This window comes from Copadichromis virginalis, linkage group LG19 (assembly GCF_057382275.1).
Source record: "Copadichromis virginalis isolate Kocher_CV1m ecotype Utaka linkage group LG19, C_Virginalis_male_GT1.1, whole genome shotgun sequence".
In the NCBI taxonomy this organism is placed as follows: Eukaryota; Metazoa; Chordata; class Actinopteri; order Cichliformes; family Cichlidae; genus Copadichromis; species Copadichromis virginalis.
In genome coordinates this window covers 23,410,001-23,427,137 of record NC_140636.1, presented here as the reverse complement: position 1 = coordinate 23,427,137, position 17,137 = coordinate 23,410,001, and the positions used below count along the sequence as shown (strand labels likewise).

Below are 17,137 nucleotides of genomic sequence, written 5' to 3'. Positions count from 1 at the left end.
AACGAGATCGCGGATACAAGCGGCAGAAATGAGCTTCCTCCGAAGGGTGGCTGGCCTCTCCCTTAGAGATAGGGTGAGAAGTTCGGCCATCCGGGAGGGGCTCAGAGTAGAGCAGCTGCTGCTCCACATCGAAAGGAGCCAGCTGAGGTGGTTCGGGCATCTGACAAGGATGCCCCCTGGGCGCCTCCTGGGTGAGGTGCTCCAGGCATGTCCCACCGGGAGGAGGCCCCGGGGCAGACCCAGGACACGCTGGAGAGATTATATCTCTCGGCTGGCCTGGGAACGCCTTGGTATTCCCCCGGATAAGCTGGAGGAGGTGGCTGGGGAGAGGGAGGTCTGGGCCTCTTTGCTTAGGCTGCTGCCCCCGCGACCCGGCCCCGGACAAAGCGGATGAAAATGGATGGATGGATGGAAAAAATACATCAATATTTAACCAAGTTAATCACTGACAGATGTCATATTTCTCTCTATTCAAGGATCAAATTCAGTTCTTTTTCCCCTTAAACCTATAAATTGCACGACTGTTTCACTCAGTATTCACTGTGTTTTCTGTGCCTGCCTTTCCTGCAGGTATGAACGACTTCAGTTACCTGCACACCAACTGCTTCGAGGTGACAGTGGAGCTGTCCTGTGATAAGTTTCCTCATGTTAGTGAACTCCCCATCGAGTGGGAGAACAATAAGGAGTCTCTGCTGGTTTACATGGAGCAGGTAAACCTGTTCAAAGAAAATGGTACAAGTTATCACGTGGTTTTCAAAGCAGTGGCTCACACGGCAGCATTTTCTCCTCTCTCAGGTTCACAGAGGCATCAAAGGTGTGGTCAGGGACAAGCTCACCAAAAAAGGAATAGCAGATGCTATAATCAAGGTGGAGGACCATGACCATGACATCCGATCAGGTCAGCCAGTTGATTTTCTTTCTAATGAGCAGGGTGTTAAAGTAAAAAGTGTCAAACTACAACCATCAAATGCATCTTTGTTTTAGCTGTATTTCTGTGTATACCAAGTTAACAGCCTGTAACCAAACACACCGAAAGAACAATTTTGACAATTGCTGTATTTGAACTGTTGTAAATGACTTACTGACCTGTAATCCGTCAAACATATCTCTGATATCAAGCCATTTGGAGCCCCAAAGAACATTTTCGTCACAAGATAGAAGCTGCAATCAGTTTTTGGCAAAATTATTAATTTATCTTCTACAGATGCATTAACCAGTACAACCAGAAACTTAGATTAAAATTCTGCAAACCTCATTTTTTTCTGTAGCCACTGATGGGGACTACTGGCGTCTTCTGAACCCAGGCGAGTACAAGGTGATCGTTTGGGCCGTGGGTTACTTCCCATCCATGCGTCGGTGCAATGTCGGCATGGAACCAAATCCCACCATCTGTGACTTCATCCTCACCAAAACACCCATCCAGAGGCTGAAGGAGATCAGGGCCAAAGGGGGGAAGATCCCGCAGGATCTTCAGCTGCGTCTTCGTGCTTTGAGGCTCCGAAAGCTACGGGCTAGCACCAAGGCAATCAACCGCCGCAGGGAGGGTCAGCGGATGAGAAGAGCTCGGTCCTCTCAAGCCTGGAAAGCATGAGAGGAGATGGGAGAACGGGTTCATGAACTGTCCTCTGGGAAAATTACATTTCTGCTGTTAAAGGAGCTTACCTGGTTAACAAAAAGTATTTCTCAGATATCAAAACATGCAGACCGTTTTATGTCTCTGACACTGTTCTCAGTTTGGGGACCCTTCAGGCTATGACAGGCACATAAACTCTTGGGGACAATGTTATTGCAGAACAGGTTTTTAAATTGGTTCAAGTATCCTTAAAAGTTACGCAAAGAGTTCCTAAATTGTGAATTTACCGTTTTTTTTTCTTTTGTACATTAACTAAGGTGAGGATTTCCGTGTCAGCTGGTCTGATGTCATAAATTTTCTAAAAGTGTTTTTTTTTATTTTTTAGTTTGGTTGTCTGACTAAAGTCCAACTGGACCAATAAAGTTAAATAACTGTGTTATCCAGTGTATTTAATCTGAACCTAAGGTTAACAGAAGTGAACAGATGAAAGAAACTGCCATTGGTTGCAATCTGAAAGTGAGGACATGAGATGAGTGGAAGGATGAAGAAGAGGGAAATCTGCGTGGCACGTGGACAAACCTCAAATCAAATGAGCTTTATTTGTATAGCACGTTTAAAAGACATCAAGCGTTGGCTAAAGTGCTGAACAGACGGACAATGTAGTCAAAATAAAAGAAAGAATTCAAATAAATGAGATAAAAAATTTATTTTCACTGTGAACATCTAAATAAAGCCTGTGGCTAGACACCAATCCAGCCCACTGAATGGCTTAAGTTTCATAAATACATCTGTTTTAATGCTTAAATACTGCCATGCCCATTCATACTACACCAAATTAGATAACCAATAGACAAACAATAAATGTCTATCTACTACAAACATTTCTGCAAAAAGGATTTTTTATGTCTTTTAATAAAAACTTTGTTTTATTAATTACAGTCTGGCCAAAGAGTTATCACAACTTTGTCTGCAATTGTACACATTTAATTCTTGCAACTTAAGCCCAAAGAATCATGCAGACCAAAGTTATCACAGCTAATTAAAACTAGATGTGAAAACCCTCCCAAAACAAATTTAAGACCTTTGAAAAATATCAAAGTAAAATGATTTCTTGAACTTAAAAAAATAAAAATAAAATAAAAATATAAAGATTATAGATTATGTAACTATCTGTTAGTATTGTCGAAATCTGCTAACAACATGCCTAATTATTCACTGACAGGTGCTTTTATTGAGACTCTGCACATCTGCAAGATTGAACATCAACTGTTTTTATTATAACACCTGTACGGATTTTCCTATATCTTGCCTTTGACATATGCCCTCCATCCATAAAAAATATTTAAGAAAAGCTAAAACTGAAACTAATAAAACATATATATATATATATATATATATATATATATATATATATATATATATATATATATATATATATATAATGAAATTACACATCTTGCCCTGTGGTAGCTCAGATAGGCTAACATCTGTACAATATAGAGCAGGGGTATAAACATAAGGCCCAGGGGGCAGAAACACCCCAGCAAAGAATCCAATATGTCCAACTGGATGGCTCTTGGAAAATCTGAAGGAGGGGATAGATTTTGGACTTTAACTGTATTTTCATAAGATTTACAGTTTTTCCCACTGATAAACACCCCCTGCAAGTCAAGTAATAATGTGATGTAGGGTGTTTCAGGTGCAACCAAAGTCTTTCATTTTCAGGCCAATCATGTACCTGTGTAAACATGTTTCTGCCACTGACAGAAAAAAAATGACAGACTGTACATATGTACGTGAGATCCTTTGCTACTACTGTTGCAATTCCTACATGTATTTTTGGCTGGATTATCTTCTTTTCTGAAGTAGTCAGAAATTGCATTGCTCGTCCTCCTGTGTATTTACAGCACCGTGAAAAAGTCTTGACTCTTCATTTTCAGTCTAGTCCTTATATGATGTGATTGAATGAATAGGATTCTTCTCCCCTTTAGATAATCTTTAATTGACTCACCAGATCATAAAAATAAAAACCATTTCTTCCTTTAACTTGCTAATCCTCCCATGAGGAAAGTCATTCTCAGAGTTGGGACTGCAACAGATGCGAAAGAGTTTGACTGACATATAGAGAAGAAATTCTAAAGACAATTTAAAAATAAATCAATAAATGAAGAGAAAATTAACAATAAAGGACCCAAACACAGAGCAGTCAGCAGTGAAAAAGAAGCTAAGTTTTTATTTCTGATAAGTACCATTTTTAGTATCGCTGTCAGGATTACTTACTCTGTGTAACCAGGTAGGAAACAACAGTGCATCTACCCTTCCCCCTCCCCAGCTGTGATCGCCACAAATACTGGGAGCATTCCTTTAACCCACAGCTGAAAACAGGTTAAAAACCCAGAACCGGAGCAATAAAGCAACAAAGAAATTCCTAAAAATGAACCCGGTGTTTAGTTACTATACCTGAAGTGAAAATGGCAGATAAGACACTTTTCCTCAAAGAGCTCGTGAGTATAATAAGTGAAATAAAAGCAGCGGTGAATACACAGCATCCTTTAACCATCAGTTCAGTCAGTTCATTTTAAAGTAGCTGTTTACAGAAGAAATGTCTGCTTTTTTTTAAAATGTCAGTAATCCGAGAAATTAAATAATTTTAAGGGAAAGAAAGACGACAGAGCTGAAGGTGAAATGGACTCCGTTTGCAACATACTGAAAACACATTTTGAGCATGTAACTGAGGTACAAAGTGTTAAAAGCATCTTTTCTCATTGCTTGCAGGACCATACAGTGAGCTAGAATCTAAGACTCCACCTGTGTTATCACCTCAAACCCAAATGAAGTTAAATGTTATCACGCACTTTTCCCCCCAACATTTTGTGGCACTGAGTTGAGACCAGAAAAGAAGAAATAATAGCACTCACAATTAATATAAAGTTACCCCTAACAGCCAGTTTGCATTAGATTAGCACAAAGTGGAAACAATTGGAAGCAGCTAGCCCAGCTTTCTCTAACAGAATTAAATGTTATCCACTGGCACACTGAGTAGCCAAGGGAGACAGAAGTGCTAATTAATAATCTTCCCAGTGATTATGCTAATCTTACCACTGGCTTTCTAAAGGTTTTTGAGGTCATATGCAAGGCGCTCGTTGTCAGCCAAATTGGACGAGATACAATCACCATTCAGGACAGGAAGAAAATGTGTATTTCCCCCAACAGTTGGTGAGCGGTTGCATGCTGTTGCTAGGTAAAAATCTGCCTCAAAGAGGGTCCTACTGCAAAATCTCAGAGTGCTTTGGTCGCTCTCAAATTGCCAGGGCTGGATGTTCTCTTCGTGGAAGACACCGACTTGTCTGCAAACACTCGCCAACTACTAGTCAAGCAAAAAAGTGCAAAACAAACCAGAAACGCTACAAAACCAGAAAGTTTTGGAGCGTGGGTTGGAAAAATGCAAACTTTTACTTGGTGAACATTTTGTTAAACTAGCAGTCAGACTAGTTGGTGAGTGTTTGCAGATAAGTTGCTGCTTGATGCAAACTCCATGCAACCACAGGAATCTGGTAGCAATCAAAGCAATCACACGGAGGGCTTTTTCTTTTGGGGGGGGGGGGGGGAATAATTGGGGGGTTTTAACAACCGATTTCACAGGTGTCGCCATCAGCTTCTATCTAAAACTTGTAAATGACAGACAGTCAAGGACAGTGTCCAAAACTTGTGTCCAAGACTCATCCAAGATGGCAAACAAGTAGAGCTGGTAGTCACATGACTGTAAAACCCTGAATATTTGGAGTGATTAGCCAGCATTTTAACATTTTGTGACTGTAGGGGGTGCTGCTGCACTCTTATCTTTGCAGTATTTTTTTTTTAACATTAAGGTTTAGAGACACAGGTTCAGAATTTAGAGCATCTAAACACTGTCAAATATACACCACTAAATACTGAGTGTTCAATATATCCATAAAGCAACAGTTCCCCCTTTAATACCAAAGGCATGAATGTAGTTCCATCTCAACACCCCACCAGATGTGAATGAGACACTTCCCAAAAGATAGATAGAAGAGAAGATATTTCCAAATCCACAAATAGATACCCACTTTTAGCTCACGGCAGAGAAGTCCAAGTAAAAAAGAAAGCAAGAAAAACAAACAGAAACAAAACATTTGGCATCTAAGAGCTCAACATAGAGTCTCACATAAATAAGAAAGAAGAATTATCTTAAGAGGCTGGTATGCATAGTAGTATACGCTTCTGTCTTTTTTTTTTTTTTTTTTTTGTTTCCCTAACAGCAAGTTTCCATCTACTCTGCAGTCAGTCAGTATGTACTGTAGCCAGTATACATTACAGTTGTAACAATCAGGCATGTGCTTACAGCAGCTATACAAAACACAAAAGCATTGCTCTTACCAGAACAGTCAAAGCAATTTGCTCCTTTAAAGAGGAGAAAAGCCTTGCTTATCAACTGTATGCTAACACAAGCAAACGTGAAACACTAGGTGTGACAAAACAGTGTGGATTAGCACTGTCCAAAACCCAAAAAAACTTAGGTTCAGGGGTAGAAAAAGCACAATTTCATCTTGCAAATGTTAAATAAAGAATGTAAAGAATCTTTCTCAGTCAAAAAGTGAACATGCCACTGATAAAATAAAAAGGCCGGCAATATTCTACAGCAAGCATTAATGAAACAGCTTATTTGTCTGTCTCCAGCTGTCTGACAGCTCCAATGCAGTCAAAAACATTAGAAACACATTAGTTAGCCTCACTATTTGAACATAGATACTGAGGCTAACTGTAAATACGTTTAGTGCACCATTCTGTTTGAGTAACACTGGAGGGGAAAAAAGTGAAAAAGAAAAAAGTAAGTCAGATGAAAATATTTTAAAGAGTTGCATTCTCAGATGAAACGATGTAGATGCTGCGAGACGCAGGCAGGGTTGGGAAGCCAGAGCAGCGTGCTCGATGTGGAAAATCTATAATAATGCCAGCAATGTTTAAGGGAAAAATACTTAACTGCTACTACATTTTCATTTTTACAAAGAGTGGGTGTGGAAAAATCTGAAAATGAGACACCGACAGCAGCTGGACTTCAGCAGTTTCCACTTACAGGAAATGAAAAGTGACTCCAATGTATCTACTCTTAAAGTAGCCTCAGTGACTGTGAGAATAGCATCAAACATCGTGCTACAAGTAGTGCCATAATTCATACACCAATAAAACCACTTTAAAAAAACACTATCAAAGACCATGAAGGCAGAAACAGGGTGGAGACAGAAAACGTACTTGAAGTCAGGGGTCAAAGTTCAGATTGTATGAGCAGAGAAGCAGCACCTGTGGAGAAAAGGCATGAGCAGAGCAGCAGCGAGCGACACGATGTGCAGCAGAGGACGCTGAATTGAGACGACCAGCGACAGACGAAAGCGCCCGTTCCTTACTCGTCCCTTTAGGATTCATGTCCGCTTGCATCCTTAGTGTTTTTGTCCTGAGACAGCAACATCTGGGTGTGCCGAGTCTCAACAAAATCAAAGTTTTTTACTGCTATAGAGAATGAATCGTTAATATGAAAACGAGCTTGTCCTTCACTGATGCCACGTTGCGCCACTGTCTCTGAGGAGAAAAGTAAAACCCAACTGATCTTTCTTGCACTGCCTTTTTTTCTTCTTAAAGTTCAGGGTCAGTGAGGTTTCCATCCACTGCTGCAGTCTGGCCACCGGTCCACAGCTCAAGTCTTCTCCGTTCTTCTCCCATGTCAATGGCTAGCAGCTGACACTTACAATCCAAACTAACTTTGCCTGCTTAGCTGCTGCAGACCTGGGTCAAGAAGTACTTTTAGGGTTTGTTTCTTTAGTTTATCGGAAAAAGATTCAGACAAACAGATGCCGGGAATCCGATTTAGGATTGCTACACGTTTTTTTCTCCTTTTTAGAGTTTTTGACAACTTTTCCTTTAATGTTTCCGACAGAAGCTAAGCATATTTCTCAGTAGCTAAACAATCTGTAAACACATAATGGCAAAACAGTAAAAATCAAAGCGATTAAGTAGCTGCACTAAACTTGGGCAATGCAAGGTTTTTATAGATTTGTGTGTGATTATGAATAAATTAATGCTTCTTTGATATATTCTCAGACTTGCTGTGCATAAACCCTAATCAGTACTTCTTCACTGAGGTCTGCGACACTTCTTTCTTCAACAGCACCGGATGCTAAAACTTGGGCTGGTAAAGGGCCACACGCCCACTGAGGCACCCCGAGGCCAGCTGGCAGTGTGTTGGGGAGAACTTTGTGGTGAGCACTACGTCACTGTGCGAGTAGATGGAGCGTATCTCCCTGAGGCAGCTGGTCTGGATGGGCAGGCAGTCGACCAGCTCGCCGCAGCGCTCGTCGAAGGCCAGGAGGCGTACGCCGTAGCCGTAAGGGGAGCAGATGAGCCGTCCATCTGGGCTGAAGCACAGCTCCTTGATGTAGCCCCGCCCCACGTTGGCCTCCTCGATGTAGTGGGTAAGGCGGAGGGAGCAACGGGGGGAGACCAGCGGGCGAGTGGGTGCTCCCTCCTGGAACTCATACACACACGTCCACTGAAGAGAGAAAGGCAGTGAGAAAACAGACATACAAGTGATGCAGTTTAATACCAGATGATTAAATACGCAATCGCATCAGCGTCATCACTGGAAATACAGCCTTTAGTGGCCTTTTACTTGTAAGCTGCTTAAAAGTATGACACTGCACTTCAGTTCTACAAGAAAAGTGGTCAAATATACAGCCAGAATTACGCTTGTTAATGGCTAACAAAACTTTTAGAGGGAACAAATATTAGTGAAGGCGTATTTTAGCCTGTGTAGATTACAGAAATAGCTTGAAGAGGGATCTTGGTGGTTTAAGGCATTTTAATAAACAAAAATGTGATTATGTCAGCTTCATGCACCGCTCCATGTTTCTCACCTCTTGGTCATCCGTGTTGCTGGAGCATCGGATGAGTGTGGCCCAGCCTTTGGGATGGAGCTGCAGGGAGGTGATGCAGTTCCCTCTGTCCCTCTCGCCGGGGATCTCTGGAGTTAACACCTCCAGACTGTTTCTGGGAGACAGCCCTACGAGCGCAGTTTTTCATAACATTAAAGACAAAACCTCATGTGTCAGTAGTTTATCCCTTCTATATCATGATTCGCCCTGACCTTCTCTATGAGGGTGGAGCTTGCTGGAGTCATTTCCCTGGCGAGGAGTACAAGCGGATCTGGACGTTGATGTGCCTCCATCTACAAAATCATAAAAGGCATTTATAGTTTTTTTTTTTTTTTTTAAATAAACACCAACCTAACGCGAACAATCCAGCTGATAAACATGAAGGAACATGAGCAAAACACTTCATTAATTTCCGAATGAGCCTGATCTGACCTGAGCTGAGGGGAGTCCGTCGTGCTCGCAGCATTCGGTAGCTGCCCACCTCTAGGGACTGGGTGAGGTCCAGGTCATGGAGGATGAGCAAGTACCCTGAGGAAGTAGAAATGAGCATCTTGGAACAGTCAGGTGTCAGGCGCATCCTCATTAAGTAGCGAGTGTGGAAAAACTTTTTGTGTGGGCAGCCATCCTCTGTAAACCTATAAATGCAGAGGAGTAATTAAGGTTTAACAGACAGTTAGATTACAATATCTTATAAAACCCTTCCTGTATAGATCAGCCTTGGTGCAGACCCTCAGTTCCATTTCCTCAAATCAGCTGTTCTAGCTCCTGCTCCCTCCCTTTATCCCAGCTTTCTGATTGGTTGCCCTTTGCATACAGAAAGGTCGACCAGCAGGTGGTTTGGGCTTCTGTGGTCTAATATCACAGACGTAATATGATTATCTCAGCCAAAGCTGTATCCTGGAGATGATCATATTAGAGCTATCCACCCACATTAATATCGCATAGATCTGAGACCGGGAAAAACTGACTGAAAGATTTAGTGCAGTGCGAAACCCGAGGTTTTAGCTCATGACTGAAATCAGTATTTGAAATTTTTGTCATTTTTGTATAACATGTAGTAACATATATGAAACTAAATAACTAACTAACTAAATTAAAGCATTTTGATTGAAAGCCAAAAGAAACAAAATCCAGATCACAATAAGATAACCTGGGCATGTTGAAATTGGTTTGAAGTACAGGCCACTTCTAATAAGGATATACTTTATTTTCACCATAACTGCACATGGCACAGAGACACAACGAGCACATGGACGTAAAATAAACATACCGTAGACAATGGCTAACCTGTTAGTGTCCCATGTGATGACATTACCATCGAAGCCAGACGTGACAAGGAGACGAGTGTTGGTGTCATACTCGATGTTCTTCACCCAGCTGGCATGCCCGTGCAATGAGCAAACCTTTGAGTTAAGCTTACGCAGATCCCATAATGCAATTGTGGTGTCGTCGGAGCAGGTGGCAAACAAACGATTGTCCAAAAACCTACAGGGAGAGAAACACAGATTTAGGAAACCCAGTGGATAGTAATTTCGACACAGGTTGACCAATCTGGGGCGCTTCCCTACGCTGCCATCCTCGTGAAGATCTGTGAGGACACTGTGAGGAGCGAGAAGAGAGCTATTCTACACAGAAGTCTTTTATCAAGTGGGATGATGTACAAATGCCACATCTCTGTAAGAACCTGATGCCACTAAAATGAAACTACAGTCCTGTGGAAAAGAAAATACACCCTGCTCCAATTCTATGGCTTTACATATTAGGTGAAAATAAAATTCTGGTTCCTAGCAGGTTCTCTTTAAATACAACTTCCACTGAAGAACAATACATGACACATTACACTGCATCATTACTTATTTAACAGAAACTAAACCAACATGCAAAAGCAGTTGTGTGAAAATCTAAGTACGCCCAATAATTGAGTAGCTTGAAGAACCACCTTTGGCAGCAATAACGTGATGTTCTCACATTCTGTACGACTTTTTCAGTCTCTCACATTGTTGTGGAGGAATTCTGGCCCACTCTTCTTTACAACGTTGCTTCACTTTATTGCTGTGCTTTGGATCTTTGTCCTGTTACATAATCCAATTTCAGCCAAGCTTTAATTGTCAGACAGATGGCCTCACATTTGACTCTTGAATAGTCTGGTATACAAAACAGTCCACGGTCAACTCCGTGACTGCGAAACAAGCCTAAAACATCAGCCCTCCACAACCACGTTGACAGCTGCTGTGAGGCGCTTTCTCTAAACGTGAGCGTGTGTATTATGGCCAAACATCTCTGCTTGGGTCTCTTCTGTCTTAAGGGGGATTGTTCCAGAAGCTTTGCAATTTGCTCAGGTGTTGGTTTGCAGATCTAAGCTGTGCTTATATGTTCTTTTTAGGGAGAAGAGGCTTTCTCCTGACAACCCTTCCAAACAAGCCATAAGTGTTCACTACAGTCCTGTCATAAACTTTAATATTAAACACACTAAAGGAGGCCTTAGAGCCTTGGCTGTCTTTAATATTTTGCTTTTGTGAATAATATTTGTCACGCTTTGAATATATTTTTCACACAATTTGAAGTCCATCATTCTGCAATGATGGACTTCAAATTGTTTGGAAATGGCCTCATAACCCTTCTCAGATGGATGGACAACAACAGCTGCTTCTCTAAGATCACTGCTTTTGTCTTTCCTCCTGGGGTTTGTTTTAAGACAGTCCTGACTTTCCAAAGCTGCAAAATGACAAAACGTCTGCGCTTATAGAGGTGCTCACACTTGCTAATTATCTATTAAAGAAGCGCATTTCATTGGCTGCTACATACCTGCTCAATTTCTATGGAAGCTGCAAATATGTACTTTGTTTTTCCACACACTGCTTCAGCATTTTGGCTTAATTTTTTTCATATAAATAAAGGCAATGGATGATATGTGTTGTTGTTCAACTAAGGTTGTACTGAAATGCGGAAGGATTTCTTATTTGGCACCTTCAGCTCTTCCATCCAACATCTCTTTCTTGCATCCTCACAGCGAGAGCTCAGACCCAATAAAATGCATCCAAGTAGTTTTTATTAGCCTCTGCATGTCATACTTGATTTAAAGACTCATGCTGTAATAGAGACTGTTTATTATGTTTTATTACCTTAACCCACAGGTCTCTTGCTCCCTTTTACTGAGCTACAGACCCAATTTGTAAAACCTTTCCCCAGAGATTCAAGATTAGAATAATGCACCTTATGTTGTTGACACAGTCCTCATGGGCCTCCGTCAGGGTTTTGATGTGTCTGGATGAGATTGGATCAAACAGCAGGACCTCAGTCTGCTCACAGGCCACAGTCAGCACAGACCTAATCAGAAGAAAAAAAACAGTTGATCTCTTTGTCCATGTGCGACAAGATGTTATGCAGCAGCAAACGAAAGCATAAGGGGGAAAAGGAGAATATTTTCTCGGTTTATAGGCAATCTAATAAGTAGACAGGATGAATTTTACTTGCGTTGACGCTACACTACTCATTGCGTTTTTGCTATAATAATGAGTCACAACAATGTTACTAAAACTGCACAACAAGAATAGGTAAAATTGAAAAAAATTCAAGCGTCAAATGCAGACACAGGTCAAAGTATTGAGTATTGACGAGTATTGTGCACAGCAGCGCTATCACGGTACAGCCAGGACAGGAAGTGTGAGCACACAAAACAAATGTGACCCAGACTGGCCACAGCTTGACCTGGTTTGTCTGCAGGATTTGTTTCTTACATCTGCTGTCTCTTGGCTTAAGTCCGAGAAGTGCTCACTAGTTGTACAAGACGTTGGAGGTTACATTTTGAGGATATTAAGAACGTACTGTTAAATCATCAGTGAACAAACTGATGGGGTTTGTCTGGAAACTATTTATTATGTCATCAATAAACACCGAGTGAGTGTGTGTGAGCTGAAGTAGGTAGGTGAGGACGAATGTGGCTTTTAAATTCAAGCTTTTAACGCACAAATATCGGGAAATCTCTCAACTTCACACCCTAAAACGCAGACAAACCTTACCCGTCCGGGGAGTACTCCAGGTTAAACACGGCTCCATGGGTCTGAGTGCCCAGGTTAACTGACTCTACAGCCGGATTCATAGAGCGGTACAAGCTTGTCATTGTCCTGAAGTTATCCCGAGCTGGGTCCACAAACACCCCTCGTCTTATAGTCCTGCTCTGCAACCAAGAAAACAGGCTAGCACCCCTGAAGCTGTCAGTGTCGGAGCCACCACCAGTGTCGGAGCTACCATCAGTGCACTTCTTCAGCGGTGCGACGGCCGGTCTGGAGCGGGGCTCTCGCTCCGCCAATACGGGAGACCCCGCGATAGGAGCCACTAGACCCTCGCTGCTCGCGGGGGGTGAAGGAGAAACTCTCCGAGCGATGTCATCTTCCTCATCCGAATCGTCAATGTCAGGGTCTTCCTCTTTGTCGGAGACGGTGCCGCCGTTGGGCCTGTCCCGCGACTCGTCGGCGTCCTCGCTGTCGCTCTGGTGCTCCGAGCTCATTGTAGCTTCTCCAGCGTCCGCACAGACGTTTGCGGTTCGGGGTGCAGGGTCTCGAAAAGTAGGCTGGCCCGGTCACCTAATGAACGCGAACCCGCTGCTTCCTTCACTCTTTTAAGAATCCATTGCAGAGCATTTTAGGTGCATAGGTTACGGTGGGCAAATTTTATTTTGTTGCTAGGTTTGCCAGCGCCTTAACGCCTCCCGTTAAACCACACACATGTTAGCTTACATTTCACCGGAAGATGATGATTACACTTCAAAATAAAAGCACAAATAGCCTTTAAAACTCTACGCGTGTGTCTTACATAAAGCAAAACACAATATAAGTATTGTTTATTACTCCTAAACCGTGCTTCTACTCATTTTTAGCGAAATAAGACACGTACAAATAATCCCGTTTTCTTGAGTACAAACGCCGAGCTGAAACATCCAGGCGGAAGATCCGTGCTTCTTTCACATAACTTGTTTTGTTCGCACCAAAACAAACGCAAACAATGACGTAGTTCCGTTTCCTTTCCCTAGCAGATTGCTTGCTGCCATCTGCTGAATAAGTGGATTTGCTATGTGACAATAGTTAACCACAAATTCATTTATGAATATGACAATATAAATGCGCAAGACTGAAATCTTTAAGGTGTAAATAGCGCAGGAAGATCAACAAAACAAACATAAAAAGGTAACAACAATAATAACAGTGATAACAGTGATAATAATACATCAAGTCAAAAGTCTTGAGCCAATCCTCATTTTTTAATATTTTACAAGAATACTGTAAATAAATGCAGCAATGTTTTTTGAACATGTGTAAACATGCACGGAAATAAGGCATATAAGGCAAGAAATAGATTGTGCAATTCTAAGGAGACTGAATGTCGATGTTTGGTATGAGCACCTTTCTTTTTCAACACAGCCTGAACTCTCATAGGCACAATTTCTAGTAATTTCTTTGAGTAGGCTTCAGGAATAGCTCCAAAGAATTTCTAAAGAATATTACAAGCTTTTCTTTGGGTGTTGGCTGCCTTTTGTTCCATTTTCTGTCACGATAATCTCACACTGCTTCAGTAATGTTGAGATCCAGGCTCCGGGGAGGTCAATCTGTGACTGATAGTGTTCCAGTGTGTGTTTTTCAATACAGGTTTGCTTTTACTACATTGGCAAGTTGTTTTGGATTATTGCCATGCCGAATAATCCAAATGTCCAATCAGATGCTTTCCACATGGATGATGGGTCAAAATCAGCTTCACAGCTGTAGCTTCACAGGGTCTCCACAAGGGTGTGTCCATTCCTCAGTGCATTTCTGGTAAGACTCCTGCTTACCATACTGAGCTATTTTAAAAATCATCTGTTTTCTCATATATCAGATATTTGAAGTAAAATATATGTATGTATGTGGTTTCTCTCTCCATATATATAGCCTTTTACAGGAAGATTCACTGACAAATGAAGAATTAAGAAAATGTCTTATTAAGGAAAATGTGTATTCTGACCAGTTTGTGAAAACCTCCTTAAGACTGCTTTGGTTGGTAGCATATTTCTGTAGTCATAGTTTAAATGGAAATAATGGACTGTATGAACACACATTTAATTGCGAATCAAACAAAATTCCATTGTGGTTTGCCTTATGCCTTATGTTTCTATTTAGCTAATAAAGCTTATTTTGAGTTTATGTTTGTCTAAGGAGTCCTGCATATTGGATCTCCACCTACCACACAGCACCCCTTGATAATAATTTCTGTTGCTGCAGTCTTCTGAGGACTTAAGCCTGATTAGAGCTGTTGTGGTTTTCTGAATTGTGATTTCAAACGATTTTCTTGTAAATCTGTGGACATTTGATTTCATGTTCAGCATCCTAATTCCATTCATTCTGTTGGAATTGCATTGGTAACTCATGGAAGTGTTACTGAGTATTCATAACCAGCCACTTTGTACGTACAGTGAGCGAATGGGTTGGTTGAACTAAATAAGGTTGAATTAAATTGACTCATTAGAACTACGTTGGCTCATATTGATCAGAGAGTTAGAACAACAACTAAAAGAAACTTAGATTAACCTGAAAGGAACTAATCAGGGTTAACTGGTATTGGACACAAATCAGGATTTAAAACCAAACCTAAAGTGGGAAGTGAGAGAGATTTATTTTTGGTTTTTTGGGGTTTTTTTGTTGTTGTTTTCTTCTTTTATTTAATTCCTTCTGGGATTTAGATCCAACAACTTAAGTGCCGAAACTGTACGTACACTTCTGTGTATTCCATTTTCCATAAAACAGCCAGCAGTTCAAAATTTACGATGGTCTGTTGTTTGTTACTTCAGGTTTCCAGTATAAACTGCTCTTGTAAATCTAGATTCTGGTCCTAGCGATCTGTAAATATCTACAGTGCTACAATATGTTAACGTTTTTTTGTTGTTGTTGTTTTTAAAGAATATGTTCAATTTTTCCTTCATCTATTTATTTTATTTTTATTTTTTTATCCAAATATGTATAAAATTTTTGCTCTTCATCAGTCTAAATAATGAATATTATACATGCGTTTCTCTTATATTAAACATCTGCTGATATTCTGACCTGTAAGACAAACATAACTCTGTGTTTTTCGTCTATCCCTTTCTTTATTGCGTGAGTCAAACCAGGAGATTGTGACAGATACTGCTAGAAATGTAAAACATAAATGTGCTGCCAAACCAACACATGCAGCTATCAAACCTTTCTTCATTTTAATTCTTAAAATGAATTATTCTTGAACGAAGACACTGATTTGACACATGTAAAAATATGGTTGATTGTGTTTATTGCCCCCTCCACCCATCTCCCTACCATGTGTTCTCAAAAGTGAACAGAGGGTTGGGAAATGATAGAGGAAAGGAAGAAGTGGGGAAAAGAGTTGCAAAGAAGAGGGTAAAGCAAGGGTAGAAGACCGAAAAAGTGGTGAAAGAAAGGATTAGAAAGGAGGAAAGAGACAGAGGAGAGAAAACCCCAACAATCCCTTCTGAGCAAGGAGGAAAAACTCCCCTTAAGCAGGAAGAAACCTGTGGCAGAAGGTTTGGGTGTGAGGGTGAAAAAAGAAAAGAAAAAGGATGAAGAATATATTGGAGAAAGAAAACATGGAGAGTGATGAAGAGGTGGTCGGAGAGAAAGGGAGAGGGGTGATGAGATAGAAAAGAGGTGGAGGAAGACAAGCCTATGCCTCCTCATGATTAAGTGAGGAAGCAGTAGGGTCCCTCCTCCTGAAAGAGCAGAAGCGTTTTTTCTTATTTTTTAGGCACTGTTCCTGGAGCTCTTTCTTCTGTAGGATGAGGATTTTCAGTTCATTGATTGTTCCTGCATTTTGCTCCTCAAATTTCTTGCATTTTTTCTCCAGTTCTTCTAATTTTTCTTGTTTTTCATTAAGCTTTTCTTTCAGTTTTTTAGATTTTGCCTCCTGTATTCGCTTTGCCTGTAGCATCTTTATATCCCTCTGTTGTACTTTGTTGTACATGTCTTCTAACTCCTCATTTCTGCTCTGGATTTCTTGAAGTGTATACTACAGGTCTTTATGTGTTTTCTTCAGTTCTTCCCTTGCACCTGCATTTCATTGTTTTTGCACCTCAAGTTGTTGTTAGGTTCTGTTTTTTCTCAGCATTTCATTGAACCTATATTGCATGTCTGAGCATTATTTTTTCCAGTTTTTCCTTTTCTCCTTCTAGTTCAATGGTTTTCGCATGCATTTCATTATAACATGCGTGCAGTTGTAGATTTTTCCTTTCAAAGTCTTGGAGAATAAGTTGTGTGTTTTTTCTGTATTACTTCCTGTTGCTCTTTCTCTTGAAGCATTTCTGCATTTTTGTGCAGTGCTTCATCAAGCAGTATTTGCAACACATGATGTTTTTCCTCCATGTTTTGGAGTTTACATTCCATTTCTTTCTCCTTTATCTCCTCTTGTTTCTTCTCTTGAAGAAACTCTTTTTTTTTTTCCAGGGCTTCATCAAATTTTACTTGCAGCTTCTGATTCTTTTTCTCTGTGTCTTGGAGAGTCAGTACAGCCCAGTTTGATTTTAAATGGGCCAGACCAGTGAAACTCTCTTTTCTGTCAGTGTAAAGATGTTTAACTAGAAATTTAATCCCTGAGATAATTATAT

General features: G+C 40.8%; 2 protein-coding genes across 2 annotated transcripts in view; one reads left to right on the top strand and one right to left on the bottom strand.

Annotated features, from left to right (window-relative positions):
• cpxm1a (carboxypeptidase X (M14 family), member 1a) overlaps positions 1–2,009 on the top strand; it is a 15,035-nt gene extending 13,026 nt beyond the window's left edge. Inside the window, exons 11-13 of the mRNA XM_085441893.1 lie at positions 571–710; positions 796–898; positions 1,269–2,009. Coding sequence (XP_085298019.1) covers positions 571–710; positions 796–898; positions 1,269–1,591 — 566 coding nt within the window. The 3' untranslated portion in view covers positions 1,592–2,009. The remainder of the gene's footprint in view (positions 1–570; positions 711–795; positions 899–1,268) is intronic.
• A 1,770-nt stretch (positions 2,010–3,779) lies between these two features.
• dcaf10 (DDB1 and CUL4 associated factor 10) lies at positions 3,780–13,315 on the bottom strand. The gene is made up of 7 exons (XM_085441609.1): positions 12,537–13,315; positions 11,731–11,844; positions 9,805–10,002; positions 8,950–9,152; positions 8,730–8,810; positions 8,500–8,645; positions 3,780–8,135 (listed from the first exon to the last, which is right to left on the bottom strand). The coding sequence occupies exons 1-7, from the start codon at positions 13,022–13,024 to the stop codon at positions 7,764–7,766; spliced, it is 1,602 nt and encodes a 533-aa protein (XP_085297735.1). The 5' UTR covers positions 13,025–13,315; the 3' UTR covers positions 3,780–7,763.
• Positions 13,316–17,137: the final 3,822 nt, after the last annotated feature.